This window comes from Brassica oleracea, chromosome C5 (genome assembly GCF_000695525.1).
Source record: "Brassica oleracea var. oleracea cultivar TO1000 chromosome C5, BOL, whole genome shotgun sequence".
Lineage (NCBI taxonomy): Eukaryota > Viridiplantae > Streptophyta > Magnoliopsida > Brassicales > Brassicaceae > Brassica > Brassica oleracea.
The window spans coordinates 11109491-11128838 of NC_027752.1; the positions used below are offsets into that span (position 1 = coordinate 11109491).

General features: G+C 38.4%; 4 protein-coding genes and 1 pseudogene across 4 annotated transcripts; all 5 read right to left on the reverse strand.

Moving 5' to 3' along the window:
• Positions 1–2297: 2297 nt before the first annotated feature.
• LOC106344504 (glutathione S-transferase T3-like) lies at positions 2298–3176 on the reverse strand. Its single transcript, XM_013783872.1, has one exon. The coding sequence runs from the start codon at positions 3174–3176 to the stop codon at positions 2298–2300; it is 879 nt and encodes a 292-aa protein (XP_013639326.1).
• Positions 3177–4866: 1690 nt separating this feature from the next.
• LOC106344505 lies at positions 4867–8019 on the reverse strand (annotated as a pseudogene).
• A 516-nt stretch (positions 8020–8535) lies between these two features.
• On the reverse strand, positions 8536–11336 carry LOC106295927 (putative UDP-glucuronate:xylan alpha-glucuronosyltransferase 3). The gene is made up of 4 exons (XM_013731941.1): positions 11116–11336; positions 10582–10794; positions 9883–10502; positions 8536–9754 (listed from the first exon to the last, which is right to left on the reverse strand). The coding sequence occupies exons 1-4, from the start codon at positions 11169–11171 to the stop codon at positions 8724–8726; spliced, it is 1920 nt and encodes a 639-aa protein (XP_013587395.1). The 5' UTR covers positions 11172–11336; the 3' UTR covers positions 8536–8723.
• A 2180-nt stretch (positions 11337–13516) lies between these two features.
• On the reverse strand, positions 13517–14284 carry LOC106292994. The gene is made up of 2 exons (XM_013728666.1): positions 14063–14284; positions 13517–13934 (listed from the first exon to the last, which is right to left on the reverse strand). The coding sequence occupies exons 1-2, from the start codon at positions 14269–14271 to the stop codon at positions 13679–13681; spliced, it is 465 nt and encodes a 154-aa protein (XP_013584120.1). The 5' UTR covers positions 14272–14284; the 3' UTR covers positions 13517–13678.
• Positions 14285–14661: 377 nt separating this feature from the next.
• Positions 14662–15761, reverse strand: LOC106293594 (NADPH oxidase activator). Its single transcript, XM_013729272.1, has one exon. It carries the CDS (start codon positions 15673–15675, stop codon positions 14701–14703), a length of 975 nt encoding a protein of 324 aa, XP_013584726.1. The 5' UTR covers positions 15676–15761; the 3' UTR covers positions 14662–14700.
• Positions 15762–19348: the final 3587 nt, after the last annotated feature.

Consider the following 19348-nt stretch of genomic DNA (forward strand, 5'->3'; position numbering starts at 1 on the left):
GGTTGTGTTCTCCTCCTTATCAGCTAGGTCCCAAAACATTCTGGTTCAGCTACAATAACTCAAGGCAGATGAATCTTCTCTTCCTTGCTATAAGTAAAGCTGCATTCTCCGGCGAATCCTCCGATCTGTAAAGTCTTAAACCTTTTTAAGACCTAAACCTCAGATTTAAGCACTGACCCATAAGTCAAATTCAAGATCAAAGAGCTAAGTCACATCCAGAAAGTTCAGCAACTACTTCTAGTGTGATAAACCCAAATCAATTCAACCAAATCAGCTTTGAGTTGTTGATGCATTTGTCTATCTCGAATTCTAGTTCGAACACCAATCATATTGGCGATATTTGTAGGCATATATGTAGAAAAATCGAGATCGACATGTGAACTTCCGATGTCTTCTCCTTGTTGGAACTCTGAAACATCAAATTGAGTATATCTATCTCGTTCGTCTTCTACTATCATATTATGAAGTATGATACATGCTCTCATAATCTTCCCAATTTTGGCTTTATCCCAAAAAAGCGCCGGATTTTAACAATGACAAAGCGAGCTTGCAAGACTCCAAAAGCACGCTCGACATTTTTTCGGACAGCTTCTTGATGTTGAGCAAATAAAACCGCTTTCGGCCCTTGTGGTATTGGAATAGATTGGATAAAAGTTGTCCATTTCGGATAAATACCGTCGATGAGATTGTAAGCCAAATGATACTCACTTCGATTGACAGAGAAAGTGACTTGCGGAGCATGACCTTTTAATATGTCATCAAAAACCGGTGAGCGATCAAGAACATTGATATCATTTAAGGTACCTGGAGGTCCAAAAAAACGCATGCCATATTCATAGATCATACGAAGCAACCGCCTCTAAAACGATTGTGAATTTTCCCGAACCACGTGAATATTGACATTTCCAAGCGGTGGGACAATTCTTCCACTCCCAATGCATACAATCGATGCTTCCTATCATCTCAGGAAATCCACGATGTTCACCAATATCAAGTAGACGTTTAAGATCATCCGGTGTTGGTCTTCGTAGGTACTCCTCGCCGAATAAATTTATTATTCCTTCCACAAAATGTTCCAAACATGACCGAGTAGTAGTTGAATCGAGTCGGAGGTATTCGTCTACAGTATCAGCCACACTACCATATGCCAATACAAGAATGGCTGCCGTACACTTCTGAAGTGGAGAGAGACTAAGCCTTCCGAGACAATCTTTCTTTTGTCGAAAGAATTCTACTTCATTGGAGAGTCGATCAACAATATGCATGAACAATGGCTTGTTCATTCTAAATCGTCGTCGGAAAAGATTTTGAGAGTATGTTGGAGTTTCACTCAAATAATCATTCCATAAACGGAGATCGCCTTCTTCACGATTTTTTTCGATATAAGCTCTTTTTTTTCCTTCTCTTCCTTTCTTCTCCATGATCACCAATGGAAAAAATCTCGAATGTTTGCTCAAATTGTTGATCAAAATGATGATCAAAATATTGATCAAAATGTTGATCAAAAGATTCGTCATCTACTCCCTCAAAAGTGTTAAAAGAAAAAGATGCCATATATGTGATAAGAAAGTAGAATGTGAATAAAAGGAGAAAAATTCACTTTGTTTTAAACTTCTGAACTTGCGAGAAAGGAGAGAAAGAAACGAACTTGTTTTGTATAAAGGAGAGAAGAATGACTTTGTTTTAATTGTAACTTGGTTGATGAGATAAATTGTGCAAAGGAGAGAAGAAAGAAACACATATATAGACGATTACATGATTGTAACTTGTTTGATGAGGTAAATTGTACACAACACCGCAAGACCACAACACTACATGTCCGTGACATGAACAAGACAGAACACCACAAGACCACAACACTATAAAACATGTGACTCATGACGACAGAAGACCATAAAACTACAACGACACAAAGGGCCCGCACACAAAACTACAAAACATGTGACATATGACCAGAAGACACACAATACATGCCCGTGAGACAAGACTACAAGCGTACAAAACATGTGATTTCCCTCTTGACCACAACGACACAGAGAGCCTGCACACCTTGTCCGTGATTTCACCTTGTTGATGGAAAGACTAAGCCTGCACAATCATACAAAATATACATAGAGTTAACAAGTGAGAAGAAGCTCAATTTAACAATAACAAGAACATTAACTTCATTAAAATTAAGGGAACAAGAAACACAGACTTAACACAAGATCAACAAACAAAAGCAACTTAGACAAAACACTTAGAGCAAATTAAACAGCTACACTTAGAGCAAAGTACACAGCTACACTTACAACAAACTAATCAGACAACAACTCAGTTATGAGCTTCTTCTTCAGAGCCTCTTCATACTCAGCAAGCGGATCTTTTTTAGCAAATAGACTCTCAAGTAGTTTCATCTTGGACAGCCTTTCTTTGAAAGCCAGATCCTGCTTCTTGATGCTCCACATACTCTCAAACTCTGCCACCTCTTTCCCTTCTACAAGCGGCTTCTTACCACGAGTTTTTGAAGCCTTCACACCCAGGGGCCGGTTGGTGACATGATCATCTTCACCAGTATCGGTTAAATTTGCTTGAGAACTTGCTGAGTGTGAACCGTCCTCACACTTCCTCCTTTTTAAGCTTCCTTCAGTTTTTGAAGTTGAAAGATCACACCACTTTTGGTCATTGCGCAGTTCCTTCCAACAATGTTCAAGAGTGAATTTCTTATGACGGTTGTTAAAGAAGATTTCGTGGGCGAGTTTGAGAATATCATTCTCATTTTGCCCACTACTTTTGCCTCTGGTTGTAGTTTCATAGGCTCCACAGAACTTGCATACTTGGTCGTTGATCCTATGCCAACGTTTCTTACAATGAGCCGCTTCCCTTCTATCAGAGGCAGCAATCTTAGGACTGGCCGAAAAGTATGTTGCAATTCGTTTCCAGAATGCAACAGACCGTTGCTCATTCCCAACAACGGGATCTTTGCTCGTGTTTAACCACGAGCTGATAAGCACGATATCATCCGATGGCGTCCACGTCCTTCTTTCCTTGCGCTCTAGAGGAGTGTCTTCTTCCAAGTTTGTAACGTCGTTAGCTTCACTGCCGAATAGAGGAATACCAGAAGAGTCTAAACCTAAGCTACTATCTTGTTGACTTTGAAGAAGATCAACAAAATTTCGATATGGATTGTCATCCATATCTGAAAGGGTACAAAGAAGAGAGAAGGACAAGAAGCTCAGGAGAAGGAAGAGAAGAACAGAAGAAAGAAGAGCAGAGCCGCGTTTAATTCATTACAAGAATGAGAAGATGAAGATGTGTTTAATTGACGTTATAAACAACCATAAAACATTTATCACAAAGACATGACATATATCTAAAACATTTATCACAAAGCAACCTATTCAACTTGACATATAGCTGCAACATTCATCACAAAGCAATTTAATACCTACACAACCTTTATCTAACGCTAAAGGCTCCTAACCAGATCATTTATTACCGAGATTCAACCAATATCTACCACTAATCAATTCAACAGATCAAAGCGAAAAGTATTACATGTTTTGCTCTTCTCTGCGTTGCTCTCTCTTCTCGTCATTATGTTTGAGGAACCTTGGTAATGTACATGCTCCATCCACGATTTGAAACAATGAAAAACAGAAACAAATCAAATACAATCACAACATTTATATCTTAAATTGATCAAGCCACATAACCAGACAATACTAAACACTGAAACGAGCAATACACATGAACATCTCATTACACATGAACATCTCATTAGACATGATCATTATACGTCTACAATACAGTAAAGGAAACAATATTTGTAGAGAAACTAGAAGACCAAACGATCAATACACATGAAATGCAAATTGATACACAAACGATCAAGACAGTAAAGGAAACAATCAAGTCTCATAATCAAATCTCATAATCCGTAACACAAATCGTATACAGAACATAAAAGATCCATCTGTCACACGAACAGTAAGACCACAGTCCTTCACATGCAAAACCATCTCGATTTGACTAAGCCAATTGAAGGATTCAAACAACCAAAAAAAATTAACAGACCTTTACCTTCGATTCGACCGAGCCCGGCAATTTCCTTCGATTCGACCGAGGAGAGCAACCGGTTCCTTTGAGGAGAGCAACCGGTTTCGTTTCTTCACTTTGTCGAGGACAGGAACCAGCGATTCTCTTCACTTCGTCGATGAGCTTTTGAAGCCTTTCTTCGATTTGGTTCGCCGTGGAGAAGACGCGGTGATTTTCTCTCCCCCTTCATCGATGAGAGAACACGACGATGAAAGCGTCGAAATGAAGCGACTTTTCTCGATCCCTCGTTTTCTCCTCCGAAAACGTTCTCCATGTGACTCGTGTCCCAGAAGGAACGGTTCTTCTGGCCCTTAAATTAGAGACGTAGCTTAAGTAAATAAGCCTTTTCTTTTTTTTCTTTAATTGCCTAATTTTCTAAAAACCTAACTTAAGCTACCGCGTTAAACATGGTCTAAGAGCATCTCTATTAATGGGACGGAGGGCAGTATCTTTGAGTATTAAAATATTAGAAAAAAGTAAAACATTAATGAGAAAGAAAGACACAAGTTCTAAAAAGATAAATTATAGAACCCTAGTGACATTTTCTCCGCATGCCTATTTTTTTATTTGTTTATTTTTTCTTTTCTGTTTTAAAATAAGTGTAAAATAAAATATTTATATATAACAAAATTTAAGCAACCTGTCAGAGGTTTTAACCAATAATATTGCTCTAAGAGCATCATTAACCCTATAACCTCATTTGGGTTTTTAATGACTTTTTTAATAATAAAAGTTAGTTAAGCACTTTAGTTAAGAAACACCTAGTTTTTGTGTTCCATTGGGAGTTTCTTAATCAAGGGTTCTTGAAAAAAAAAAACCATAAGTGATACCGTTAACAACATCTCTCAAATAATCACTCTACACACACAAAGGCATATTACTTGGAACACACCTTTTATTTATAGTACCAGAGTGAAACTTTACTTTCCCCTTTTTAAGATCTTCCAAGTACTGCCAACAAACATGACGTTTAGAAATCTAGTGAATCGAGACTACAGAGTAAACGCGATTGTTCTGTATACATATACTTACTAAGTTTAAGGTAACATATTACATATATAGATGAAAAAGCCAGGGAATCAAACGGTATCTCGTCTAGTGCGAAAAGACGGCACTCCAATGACTCCGGACCAGGCGCAAAATCAAGATTCTTAAGTCTTGCCAAGAAGATAACATACGTCTGCTCCAAAAAACAAGCAGCCATTATAAGTAAAAGTGATATGAAGAGGGAAGAGAAGGATAACACTAGGAATGTTTTGCACTTTACTTGGCCAATAAGAGGAATATCAAATTGAGCAAAAGGTGAGATCACTTCCACAGTGGCTCCTGCTTCTTCCCAAGTCTCCCTCATTGCTCCTTCCGCAGCTGACTCTCCAACCTCTAGATAACCAGCAGGAAGAGTCCTGTGTACTCATAAAAATCCAATCTTTTACTCATGTAAACAAACAACACAACCACACGAAGGCTTTGTATATGGACTTACCATAGTTCAAGAGGCCTCCAACTGCATCTACGTCCACTTTTTTGTCCGCTAAGTGCTGGTGTTATTTTCAGTTTTTGGATACATGATCGCATAGATGACAGAATGTGGAATGCACCGGAAACATCCAGGCCATGATCCAAGCTATTCAATGTGGTCACAAGCTAATCTTTCCGCTCATAATATGGATCAATGGCTTCACAAGTACTACCTTTTTTAAAAAAATATGTTAAAAAGGAGATATTGAACTTGCATAAATTGTTTGAATTGTATTGACTATACTATCTACTATCAACCAGAGAGAAAAAGTGCCAGTAGCTAGGGTTTTGACTGAAATTGTAATCCCCTAATCCGAAACCATATTATTTGACTATATGACCTTTAGACTTTGCATATAATTTTTTTTTTCAATTGAGCTAAGCACATTTGGTTGAATGAACAAGTTTATTTTTTTTTTATATAATTGGTTTTTTTTCCACGGTACTCAGACTGTATGAAAACGAGCTGGTGTTCATGCAGGCAGTTGAAACAAAAGCTAAGATGGATATTTGTCTCTGTAAATATAATATGGATCTGAAAGTATCATATATTAAGGAATTGCATAGAATATAGTGAGAAAAATAAATGTAAGTCTTAGAACGACATTAGAGTCTCTATTTGATTGGAATAAACAGCCAAGGTACGTAAAATGTCGTTGTCTCCAATTCCATTACGGCGCCTAAACTGGTCATCCGCAAGTCCTTCAACTACCACTCTCCTGTAGACGTTTCTGTTCAGATCATAATATAGAGTCCGAACTGGATTCACCAATTCTAATGGTACATAGATCAACCCACCGGCATCATCCTCTTAGATCTAAACAGGCATGCGAAATTGGATCATAGCGAGGAAAAGGTAGATGAATTTCTTTATACGACCACTCGTGTTTCTCCGCGTCCTCCAAAATCCATATTTCAATATCATCAACTTTTGTAACATCATTATCTTTTGAAGAAACACAAGCTAACTTCCCTTGGTAAAGTAAGGGAAAATCTTAGGAACACTAAGGGGGTGTATTGAATTAAGTGTTTTAGGAGATTTTAGAGTGTTTTAATTTTGATGAGATTTTGGTGAGTTTTGAAGTTGTTTGAGTGATTTTAATAAAGTTTAAAAATAAAAATAAAGTTTATAGATGATTTGGTAAGATATTTTCTAAAGTTTTTAGAATTGTCTAGGTGATTTAACTGAAATGTTAATATTTAACACGATAGACTCTAGGCATTGAGTCCAATGTCCGTGCAAGTTCCACAATATACGTCACATGAGAAACCATTTGAAATTAAACAGTGTGAATTGAGCAACTAAAACTGGAAAAATAAAATGCTTAGGGAAGTAAAAGTACGTGGCCACCAAGATCAGAATCCTGACTAAGCTCCATGTTTTCACCACGTATCAAACCATGAAGACTATAAGACAATATCAGAACAGCTACAACTTAAAACTCACACCTATAGAACACCATTACTTCCATTAAAAGTAGCATCTTATACATTATGACAGTCATCTATACTCTTGAGTGGGATTTGTTGTGTTGGTTTTGGCTCTGGTGTCATATATTTTGTTTATATACAACTCGGCATGCCTTTAACGTTCAAACTAGTAAAGATTTGCATCTTAACAAAGTGAGTGGTCAGGTCCGAGTTATGACTGTTGGCAATGGCATGATTTTTGCTGGTACAAGTGTAAGTATTTTAGTTTCCTCTCGCTTTCTACTTGTGCTAGTTCTCTGCTTCTTTGTTGATTCTAAAGTAAATTACTTTTCTGCAGCCCGGTAGATTATATGTCAGTAAAGCAACTGACACCGAGTCTGATCCTTTCACATATCTCACATCTCTGGAGGGATGCCATAGCGGTGAAGTCACATGATTCATTGTTGGAGGTCAGCGACTACACTCTGGGTCTGTTGATAAAACAATTAAGGTGTGGGATCTGAATACAATGGAATTACAATGACTATTAGGCAACATACCGACACGATCACCTCCCTCCTGTGTTGGGATCAGTATCTCATATAGTCATATCGTCATCGTTGGATGAAACCATCAAAATCTGGGTTTATTTTGAAAATGGCAGCATTGTTATTGAACTGAATATGCCACAATCGACGACGAGGCTACTTTGAGTCCGTGAGAGGATGGAACCAGGCTGGCGACTAACCTCATAGAGCATGAGGGATTGAGTATCAGCGAAGTAGAGATAAGAAAAGCTGAAATCTTCGGATTAGGCTCGTTGGTGGCGCTTTGAACAGAAGGAAGAGGTGGCTCGGTGTGGAGGGGAGAGCAAGAGGTGGGGTTGATGAGGTGAAGAGAGTGGTGGCTAGGTGAGGAGGAGAGAGGAGGAGGTGATGTGGAGAAGAGACTGGTGGCTGGGTAAGGAAGAACATCAAAACCAGAGCAAGTCTCGACTTTTATGTGTGTATACATATTTTCAGAATGTATTATTTATTTATTTAAAATCTCTTCAAATACCATCGATGGTGATGTTATTTTACAAGAAGGATTTTTAACCAAAAATGAATGTCCACTTTCTGGTCAGCTAAGTGCGGGTGTGATCTTCAGTTTTTGGAAAAATGGACAGAAGGTGGACTGCACCGGAAACATTTAGGCCATGATCCAAGCTATTCAATGCGGTCACAACCTAATCTTTCCGTTTATATTATGGATCAATGGCTTCACAACTACCTTATGATACAAGTGAAGTCTATCTATACCTACCGAGTTTCAGGGCTTGGGGTTCGGCAAACCTTGTCGATAACAAAGATGACGCCTTAAAGACCCATTCGATTAACTTGTTAAACCAGAGGACAATCGGAGGTACTTTCTTTGACATATATTTCAATTTCTCTGCTGGTTCTTGATAAAGTTATATAATACCCTTGCCCCTGATAGGAGCAGGAACTTGACAGGTTTTTACCCTTCTCGGACGGATATCAACAAAGCTTTTATGAAAAAGGTTCCTCATTGACATTGTAATGGATTCTCCTGATGTTTTAAAGCATGAACTTCAGTGCACAACATCAGATTCATTCACTGGGTTCATCAAAGGTATGGAATTCGACATCTATAAAGGAACTAAGCCTGTTGTATACCCAGAAAAGTAATACTATACGGTAAAGAAATAACAAAGCTTACAGTGAAGAAAGAGGAGTTTTAAGTGCTGGTGGCGGTGATAAAGAGTTAGTAGAATTGTCAGTCCAGTTCTTGTCACCCCAGTGCCAAAGCATACTCTCCCAGTAGCAGAAGTCTTCATAACAAGTCTCTAGTCGCTTGTCTTTGATCTTAATCTTCCAATGTCCATCTGTGTAGTTTCCTTTCTCAGCTTGCATCCTGTCCCATTCCAGTTGCGCCTTCTGTTTCGATCTCAGCAGACAGAATTTCTGCAAGTTCTCAGGCATGGCGTCGTGCACTCTCCACCAGGTTTTGTGAGCTACATCGCTTGCAAACTCCTGCAGAATGTCGACATTCCAGTTGCAGTCATAGTCTCTGAAGCATAACCAAGGTTTGTTACCAAGGTAATGGAGGACGTAGAGAATAGGAGGGTCGGTTCCAAAGAGACGCGTCTTCATCTGCTTTATCTCAGGCTCATCACCTTCCCAGAAATGCTTCAGAAAGTTCATGTGTTTCGGGATCCGATGCCACCACGTGTAGACTTCGTTAAGGTATCCTTGGTCTCCTCCATTGTACGACACGATCTCATTGATGTGATCCATAAGCAGCTGGAATGTGGAGTTTGATGGCTCAACCACCATCACACCGGAGTTGAAGAGGGTGGCGTTGTTTCCGGTGGCAGATATCTCAGGCATCTCAAAGAGGAAGTCAATGTTCCTGAGGATAAGCATATCAGCATCAATGAAGATGATCTTGTCGTACTCAGTCAATTGCCAAAGACGAAACTTGCTGTAGTTCCATTCGTTATATGCTTCTGCTTCAGCTTTCGGATTCCGTATCCTTTGAATAGAATAAATCTTCCATCCAGCCGCAGCCAGGCCACTTCTATGGTGCTCAGTTATCGAGTCATCAACAAGTATCACCAGGTCTCGCGTAGAGCCAGCCATGCGAATGCTCTGTGCTGCTGTTATGGCTCCACACACATAAAAATTAGCAGAGTGCAATATAGTGGCATATGCTTCTCTCTTTGCACTTGCTGAGTAGAAAGTATCTGCATGAAGAATAATGCCAGGTCAGGACCTTTTGTATCTCTGGCGATGTTAAACAAGCCAGGCCGAATGTTAAATGAACATTTTCAGAGTAATGCTTCCAGAAAAGGAATAGAAAACTGATACTGACCTTTAGCTTTAAGAGGAACTGTAAGTTCACAGGAACCAATAGGCAGCTGCACCTTTTGCCTCAGCTGGTGAAGGTTGGGCTTGAAGAGCCATAGGTTCCCTTGACGGGAAACAAGCTCCTTTCCAATAAAAAGATTAGGAATGGGAAAGCAATCAGTAATAAAAAGCACATGCACATCGTGAAGGCCTTTAGAGGATGCAGCCACCCGAGCTGCTGCAAGTTGCAAGTGCAGTCTAACAACATCCCTCGACCACTTTCCTGCTTTGTTGCACGGAAGCTTGACGACAACAAGATCAAGCCGAGGCTTGCCAGGAACTTGAATCCAAGGAAGGGAAGGGCAAGTGGGGACTTCGAACTGCTCCTCTTCATCGATCCATTCAGGGTATAAAGATTCCCAAGTTATGTTACTTTTCATATGTCCCAGGTGAAGTGCAACATGGTCACAGTCAGGTATCAGATCCTTCCACTGAGCAATCTCATCATCGTTAAGATTTATAAAGCCAACCCCTTGATACCCGCTCTTCCCAGTCAGCTTCTCCACAACGTCTGACATATGGTCCCAGTTTATCTCAGCTGAAGATACATAGCGAGGATCAAGAGCACTTGACTCCATCATCCATCTGTTGACGAAAGTAGAAATTAAGAAAGCCTCATCAATCAACAGAAAACAAGCACAAGTGTGCAGGGAACAGGAGATACCTAGAGTTATTATTGGAGGGATGATCAGCGATGTGTACTGCTGGTGAACGGTAGAGAGTATACACGGTTCCGAGGACAATGAGAATCAACACAACTTTCAGCGTAGAGAATTTGCCAGTCCAGTTTCTATACTGAAAGGAGCCGTGTAATCCTCCCTTGTCGAGATCTTTAGCATCTCGATTTCTCAGCGATCTCCTCTTGCTCGTCTCATCGCTATCAACACGAAGCAAGTGTAGGGATGAGTAAGCAATTAATACTATAATCGAAATTCAAGTCATAAAAAGTCAACTTGCTACGGATAACTCAAAATCACATCGAGCATAATAGTTAAGCAACATCAGATACAAGAGTCAGATCCCGATGATCCAAGCGAAGAATGTTAACAGAAAGCGTGGACACAAATTGACAAAATGGACTAGTATAGTGATCCGATACCGTCAAATCCACCAACTACGGAAGCTTTAGCTAGCTAAACTAGTCAAGAGAATGATCGAAAGACGGAAGAAGAAGAAGAAGAAAGTGGCGGAGACTTACGTTTGACTTGATAGTCGGTGCCTCGGCTCAACGGGACTAGGGGAAGGAAGCCTCATACTCTGGGATCGATCAATCGGAGCTAGTAGCTCCTGCAGCAGGATGAACGAATAGCTTCAGATACTCTTCTTCCCTGTATGATTCCCGAGAAAACTTCCCCCAGAAAATTAGAGAGCTAGAGAGAGAGTTTATAACCAAATCAAATAATTTCGTTTGTTAATGTAATGCGCTGTGTTCTTTACAATTTGACGCTTCTTTTGTTTGTTTGCTTGGTTAGTTTAGTAAATAATACTACTAGTAGTAATAAAATAATCAAAATGTATCCAATTATAATGGCAGAAATTTTGTGATCCACCTACCATTCATTCAATGTAGAGCAATGGTTGCAAACGTTTTCGTTTTGGAGAAGACTCGAAAGAGCAAAGTTTCTGCTTTGTGTTTCCATGTCCAGGAATGCATACTTTCATAACAATAATAAATGACTTACTAGGCCTGTTCAAGATCCATCTAGCTGAAGATGCAAATCTATCTTCGTTTTGTGCATTATAATGCTACCTTCATCTTAAAAACTCATCCACCAAATGAAGGTGAGTTTTGATGGTGCATCTGGATGCAGATGCATCTATTTCAATCCAAAATGATAAATGACAAAAATGACATTTTAAAATCAAAATATTATTTTCAAACCCTAAATTCTATTTTTTTGCATATACATTTTCCTGCTATAACCAAAAAATGCATTTTCTCGCAAAAACTGGAAAACACAATTTTCCGCCAAAACCGCAAGATGCATCTAGTTCAATTTCCATAAAAAACACATTTTTTCGTTCAAACCAGTAAAACCGCACTTTTGACCAAAACCAAAAAATCGCATTTTCCTGTCAAAACAAAAAAAAAACGTATTTTCCCGCCAAAACCCAAAAAACGCATTTTCCCGCCAAACTCAAAAAAACATTTTCCAGCCAAAACCGCAAAAAGCATTTTCTCGCCAAAACCGGAAAACACAATTTCCTCGCCAAAACCGGAAAAACGCAATTTTTCCGCCAAAACCGAAAAATGCATTTTCCCGCCAAAACTGGAAAACACAATTTTCCCGCCAAAATTGGAAAACGGAATTTTCCCGCCAAAACCGGAAAACATAATTTTTTCGCCAAAACCGGAAAAACGTATTTTTCCGCCAAAACTAGAAAACACATTTTCTCGCCAAAATTGGAAAAAACGCATTTTCCCGCCAAAATTGGAAAAATGTATTTTCCCACCCAGGACCGGAAAAATGTATTTTATCGTCGAAACCGCAAAAATGTTTTTTCCGCCAAAATCGCAAAAAAACCTTTCCCGCCAAAATCGCGAAAAAAACTTTTCCCGCTAAAATCGTGAAAAAAAACTTTTCCCGCCAAAACCGCAAAACACATTTTTCTCGTCCAAACCGCAAAACATATTTTTCCGTCAAACCCATAAAAACGTAATTTTTCCACCAAAACAACAAAATGCACTTTTTCGCCAAAAACACATTTTTTCTCAAAAACCGCAAAAATATTTTCTGCCAAAACCGTAAAAATGCTGTTTTTCCGCCGAAACGTAAAAAATTATATTTTAATCATTTTATTAACAAGTCCACCTAGATGTAGATGGAAGTTAAAAAATGAAAAAGCAAACGAACATAGTTGCATTCAAGTAATTTATCTGGATGTATGGACGAAATGAAGAAACGAACAACACCCAGATGGAGCATCTGGATGCATCTTCCAGATGCACAAACCAACGGGTCCCTAATCAACTATAAATCATTACATGATGGAGCACTGTTACAAGTCTTGTATTGTTTCTTGTTTAAAATAAAAAAGTTTAGACTAACATTTTATTCTAAATTTATTTTTCCAACTATAGAAGGTAACATTTTATTGTGTCGGACCTCAGTCTTCCGTGTCTGATTAATTTCTAATAACGTTACCCTTTAGACCTAAACTAAATCTCGTCCGCACGGGTATTTGCTTTTGTAAATGTTTAAAATTAAATACATACATTATTGTCTAATTAAATTAGAAGAGACTAATTAATTAATATAACTGAGTTCTTTTTATTATTCTAAAAATTTAAACGATTTTGATTAATTTAATTTTCAATAAACTAATAAATTAATCTGATAATTTAATCTATTTTATAGTTTTTATGGATTGCAAAATTAAATTTTTGATTTTGATTTAAATTAAATGAAGGGTTGCATATCTTCTAAATTTATTAGGTAGCTAAATATTAGGCAATTTCGTAATAATTTTTATGGAAATTGTTATTTATAAGTTCAATGGCATTGGATAGTAATTATGGAGGAAAACTTAGAGTTAAAATTTATTTGTACACCAGTTTTAATAGTTTAGATTTTCCTCTTGGGAAAAAAAAAAAAAAAAGCTAAGTGTTATGATTTCATAACCAAAATAAGTTATGGATCTGATATCACAGAGTCACCATAAGAATAAATTGAAATACAGTAGTGTGAATTAACATGATAGGTGATGAATGTGGTAGAGAAGATGACTACTAATCTTTACACTTCTTGCGTGGATGCTATTTATTGTTCAGAAGAAGATGGTTCTTCGTCTTCAACAACAGGTTTGCCTCTCTCTCTAAGTTTAGCCATGGATGCCTTCATTGCTTCTTTACGCTTCTTGCTCGCCAGTACCTTCGCCTGAACTCCACTCACTGTCGGATCATTCTTCTCCTTAGGTGGTGGTGGAGGTGGCCTTCTTGCTGCTGCCATTGCCTCCTCTTTACCGTTCAGAGCGTTCCAACTCCATAGCGCACCACATAACCCAACCACAATCGCCCTGCATAGACATTTCATGTAATAACATTAATTTCACACTCTATTATCAAATATAAACTATTACAGTTCATAAAAATAACCACTTTATCTAATTGGTTTTAATATAAAATGACAAACATAGACAATTACCTGCGGTTAATTTGTGGAACTTGAAGGATGATGTGGGGAGTCTGCGACGGTGATCGCGGTGATGGAGAGGAGAGGCTGCCGGTGTGAGCAGCCGGTAAAAGAGGAGAGAGTGATTGTGTCATAGCTATTTCAAGAATGGTAAAAGCAAGTGATGTAACACAAAATTGGTAGGCACTAATAAAAGATAGAGTGAGATAGTGTTGTTGCATTTGCAATTTATAACTGCCTCCTCATTGGTTGGATATGGATAAGACATCAAAATTAGATTTTTGTTTGTCTACCAAGAGAAATAAGACTTTCAGGAATCAAAACGCTGCGTTTTCCTCAAATGTGGCGTTCAAGTGCAGTTTCTCTTCTTTTGACAAATTTAAATATTTGAAACTTGACAAGTATGATTAAAAAAGGGCATTACAATAATAAGCTCCTTCAGCTGGATCCAGTCCAGACTATTTCAAATGCATACAAAAAGAAGTAAAATTCAAAACAAAAGTACTGTATTAGACTTTTTGATCTAGTTGATCATCACAAACCTGAAGTTAAAAAAAAAACAGAGTTATCTCAAACAAATACAGAACCTATCTGTACTGTGCACACAAACACATCTTCAAAAAAAAAAAAAAAAAACATAAATTGAATCCTTACAGAAAGATGAAGCAATCCAAATCAATCAACGGGTTGCCGATCTCTTCAAGCATTGGAACAACCGGTTCCTTGTCGCTTTCAACTACTTCTCTGATAGTGGTTGTGTTGATCTTAGAACTTATACGATGAATCCGAGTCTCTGATCTGTTGTTCTTAGGAAAAGTCTTGAGACGAGAGAGATCTAAGCTATCTTTCCTTAAACTAGTAGAAAGTGAAGTTACCTTCAAGTCTCCCTCCCTCACACCAAATCTCCTGCTTGGAGATGGCGATTTCAAGAAACTACCTTCAAATCTCCTGCTTGGAGATGGTGACTTCAAGAACTTCCCCTTGGTTAAAGAAGAACTTGATGAAGACATGATAACACTTTCTTGATCTTTACGAAAGCTCTTTTGTCGCGTCAACGCACGGTGGTTAGGAGATGGCTCTCGGGTTCTCTTAGAACCATATGTTCCTCTTTCCTGGGTTGCATTAGCTCTGTTTGGTGTTGTTGAATACCGGTTTGGCTTAACCGGGGAATTACACCGGTTAGGATGCCCGTTTTTCAGAGAAAGAGAAGTTTCTCGTAGGGAACTGATCCGAGCAACGTGTGAATTCTCTTGGTAGCAAGCACGCAAGAAGTCGTTAGAGAAAGATCTCTCCTTTGACACAGAGATTGAAGAGGCCGTCGAAAGTGACGAGCTTGATGAGGTCAGAGAAGAGTTGCTTGTGGTGGAAGGCTGGACGTTTGGAGAGAGAGATGACAGCTTTACATGAGGAGAAGGAGGAGGAAGTTTATCCGAGATGTGGATAAACTTATCCGGGACAGGGATGTGGTTAAACCGGTTCTTGTCCGGAACAAGAAGCGGAGAAACTCGACTTGGACAACGAGACATGAACAGCTTCTCTGGAGCGTAACAGTACTTCTCTTGAGGCTCTTCTACTTGCTTGAAATCTTCTGTTTTAGGAGAGAATTTGCTGATGCAACAACCCATTTCTTGGTGTGAGTTTGAATTTTCAAAATATCTGCAGGAGAAAGGAGAAAAATATAATGTATTGGTTTAAACAAAGAGATGGGAGATGTATATTATTGTATATATTTATAATGTGTCTTTTGTAGACTTTTTAGTCAAGCATGTCGTAAAAGGGATTTAAGGAAGGAAAAAAGTGGAAGAGAGAAAAAGTGAGGTAAGTTTCGAATTTTAGTTGGCGGGTGTTTCGAGTATGAAGCCGTTAGTGTTAACAGTTAATATAAATCCCGGTAAAAAGTGGATTAGTTTCGGAGGCCCAGGCCCATTATAGAGTTCCTAAACCAAATACACAAAACTTCAGGCATGGGTATAATGTGAGATATCAATTATACTTTTTTTTTTATCAAAAGATATCTATCTATCACTACTATATAAAAGAGACTATTTTAAGAGCTTATAAAGGGTGCTACATAGGCAGAAATATTTTCCACCAATCATTTTGCCATGTCACTACGGGCTGGATCTCAAACCAATTTGAAGTTTCGGCCCAACCTTACCCCATTCCGGCCCAACCTTAATTCTCCTACTACCTCCTTCCCGTAACCCTAATCTTCCACTCTACCAAAAGGCCATCGCTTTCCCAAGAAGGATGTATCGATCGTAAGACATGGAAGCGGCTCCGACTCCCTCAGTTTTTCACCCTATATAAACTCCTACTCATATTCTCTGCTCAACGCAAAATCACATAAACCCATAAAAGCATCCGGCGCTGGCTATCAAAGCAGCCAATCTCTTCATCTTCTTCTTTACTTTCTCTTCAAAGATATTTTCTGGTATGAGATAGTTGATATCATGTTTAATCCACAGACTGGAGGGATCAGATCGGAGTGAGTAGAATCAGAAATATGCCTGTGTCTACGGCGTCAGTGTCTCAAGCTGGAGTTGGCTCTTCTTCTGTCATCTTGAGCGAGTCGATGTCTCGGTCGCTTCTACTGTAGCGACGGCGATCATTTCGATGGCGATTAGAGTCTGAAAAAACTGATGACATGTCTGAGGATGACAAAAAGGAAGTAGACGGTAAAGCGGCCATTGTTTCAGAGGACACTTAGATCGTGAGGGTTTTCGCTCAATATTGTCTCTGATACAATATCTAACTTTTTCAGGTTTGTGCAGGAATATTACATACATACCGATGGATCTTCAGTCAAATAACGTCTTAAAAGCAGCTACTCAAATAAGTCTCTGAGGTAAGCATTGTTTTATTTGCTAGAAGAAGAGTTGTCAAAATGTTGTGTCCTACACATTGAAACTTTAGAGTGTGTCTACTATGTTCTTTTACATCGCTTGGACTTAATAGTCTCATGTGTACAATCAATTCAATCGGTGGTGAAGGGTGTATGTATTAACCAAAAAAGATGTACTTGAACAGAACTGGAAGTAAGTTAAGACTTAAGAATGTACTGTTTATTAATTGTCATGCACCCTCTTTATTTTTGCAGTCTCTGAGACCAGAAGAAACTTAAAGCGGAGCCAGGCTATTGAAGCACATCCTGCTTTATTTTCTCAGTCTAAGGTAAAGTATGTTGTTCATTTATGAATTCATTTCAAGTCTAATATTTAACTGCAGTATGAAAAAAACAATATTAATGATATGTACCTAGGAATGTGAATCCTTCTATTCTTATATTCTTTGAAATCAAGAGCTTCAATGCTGGACAGATAACAGCAGAGTCATTTAGCTTGGTGCACAAACAGGTTAGGTTTCTCCACTGCTTGATATTTTCATGGTTATTTTGCATCTTTCGCTACATTTGTAGGAAATAATTTTTTTTCACAGGAAAACCATCAGTTTCAAAGAGGCAGACAAATCCATTTTTCCCAAATGCAAGTTTGTAGTTGCATTACAAGTTAATTTAACTTTCGTAGTTTCTGGTGAAAAATCATAGCACCTTTTTTCCCCACAGGTCTCTCACAATTTCATTTAGGCCCTGTTCGTTTGTACATCTGGAAGATGCATCCAGATGGTCCATCTAGATGTCTTATCTAAATGCTCCATCTGGGTGTTGTTCGTTTCTTCATTTCGTCCATGTATACAAATGAATCATCTGAATGCAACTATGTTCGTCTGCTTTTCATTTTTTAACTTTCATCTGCAACCAGGTGGACTTGTTAATAAAATGACTAAAATATAATTTTTTACGTTTCGGCGGAACAATAACATTTTTACCGTTTTGGCGGAAAATATCTTTGCGGTTTTTGAGGAAAAATATGTTTTTGGCGAAAAAGTGTATTTTCGTGGTTTCGGCGGAAAATATGTTTTTATGGGTTTGGCGGAAAATACGTTTTTCCGGTTTGAACGGGAAAAGTGTATTTTTGCGGTTTTGGCGGGAAAAGTGTTTTCGACGAGAAAAGTTTTTTTTCACGATTTTGATGGGAAAGTTTTTTTCGTGATTTTGGCGGGAAAAGCTTTTTCGCGATTTTGGTGGGAAAATTGTGTTTTCCGGTTTTGGCGAAAAATTGTGTTTTTCCGGTTTTGGCGGGAAATTGTGTTTTTCTGGTTTTGGCGGGAAAATTCAGTTTTCCTGTTTTGGCGGGGCGAAAAAGTGTATTTTCGTGGTTTCGGCGGAAAATACGTTTTTATGGATTTGGCATTCTGGTTTTGGCGGGAAAATGTGTTTTCCGGTTTTGGCCGGAAAATTCTGTTTTTCGGTTTTGGCGGGAAAATTGTGTTTTTCTGGTTTTGGCGGGAAAATGTGTTTTCCGGTTTTGGCCGGAAAATTCTGTTTTTCGGTTTTGGCGGGAAAATTGTGTTTTTCTGGTTTTGGCGGGAAAATGCATTTTTCCGGTTTTGACGAGAAAATTCTGTTTTTTGGTTTTGGCGGGAAAATTCTGTTTTCCGGTTTTGGCGGAAAAATTGTGTTTTTCTGGTTTTGGCGGGAAAATACGTTTTTCCGGTTTTGGCGGGAAAATTTTGTTTTTCGGTTTTGGCGGGAAAATTCGTTTTTCCGATTTTGGCGGAAAAAATGTGTTTTTCCGGTTTTTGCGGGAAAATGTGTTTTTCCGGTTTTGGCGGGAAAAATCTGTTTTCCGGTTTTGGCGGAAAAATTCTGTTTTCCGGTTTTGGTAGGAAAATTGTGTGTTTTAAGTTTTGGCGGGAAAATTGTTTTTTCCAGTTTTGGCGGAAAAATTGCGTTTTTCTGGTTTTGGCGGGAAAATTGCGTTTTTCTGGTTTTGGCGGAAAAATTGTGTTTTTCCGGTTTTGGCGAGAAAATATTGCGGAAAAACGCATCTTGCCGTTTTAGCGGGAATGTGTTTTTTTCAGTTTTTGCGAGAAAATGTATTTTTTGGTTATAGCGGAAAAATGTATATGCAAGAAAATAGAATTTACGGTTTGAAAATAATATTTTGATTTTAAAAAATCATTTTTGTCATTAATCATTTTGGACTGAACTAGATGCATCTGCATCAAGATGCACCATCAAGACTCACCTTCATTTGAGTGACAATTTGAGATGAGTTTTTAAAAATTTAGCTGAGTGATCTATATGGATGTAGCATTATAATGCACAAAACGAACATCGATTTGCATCTTCACCCAGATGGATCACCTGGGTGAGCAAACGAACAGGGCCTTAGTATATGTCATCACTTAGCTTGGAATGTTATTTGTATACAATTTAGAGACTGCTTCTGCTAA

Coding starts and splice junctions, on each gene's coding strand:
- LOC106292994 (XM_013728666.1), bottom strand. CDS start 14,271: ATGCAACAACACTATCTCACTCTATCTTTTATTAGTGCCTACCAATTT. Junction 13,935..14,062: donor GTTCCACAAATTAACCGCAG/GTAATTGTCTAT, acceptor ATGTCTATGCAG/GGCGATTGTGGTTGGGTTAT.
- LOC106344504 (XM_013783872.1), bottom strand. CDS start 3,176: ATGGATGACAATCCATATCGAAATTTTGTTGATCTTCTTCAAAGTCAA.
- LOC106295927 (XM_013731941.1), bottom strand. CDS start 11,171: ATGAGGCTTCCTTCCCCTAGTCCCGTTGAGCCGAGGCACCGACTATCA. Junction 10,795..11,115: donor CACCGACTATCAAGTCAAAC/GTAAGTCTCCGC, acceptor TCGTGTTGATAG/CGATGAGACGAGCAAGAGGA. Junction 10,503..10,581: donor CCCTCCAATAATAACTCTAG/GTATCTCCTGTT, acceptor TTTCGTCAACAG/ATGGATGATGGAGTCAAGTG.
- LOC106293594 (XM_013729272.1), bottom strand. CDS start 15,675: ATGGGTTGTTGCATCAGCAAATTCTCTCCTAAAACAGAAGATTTCAAG.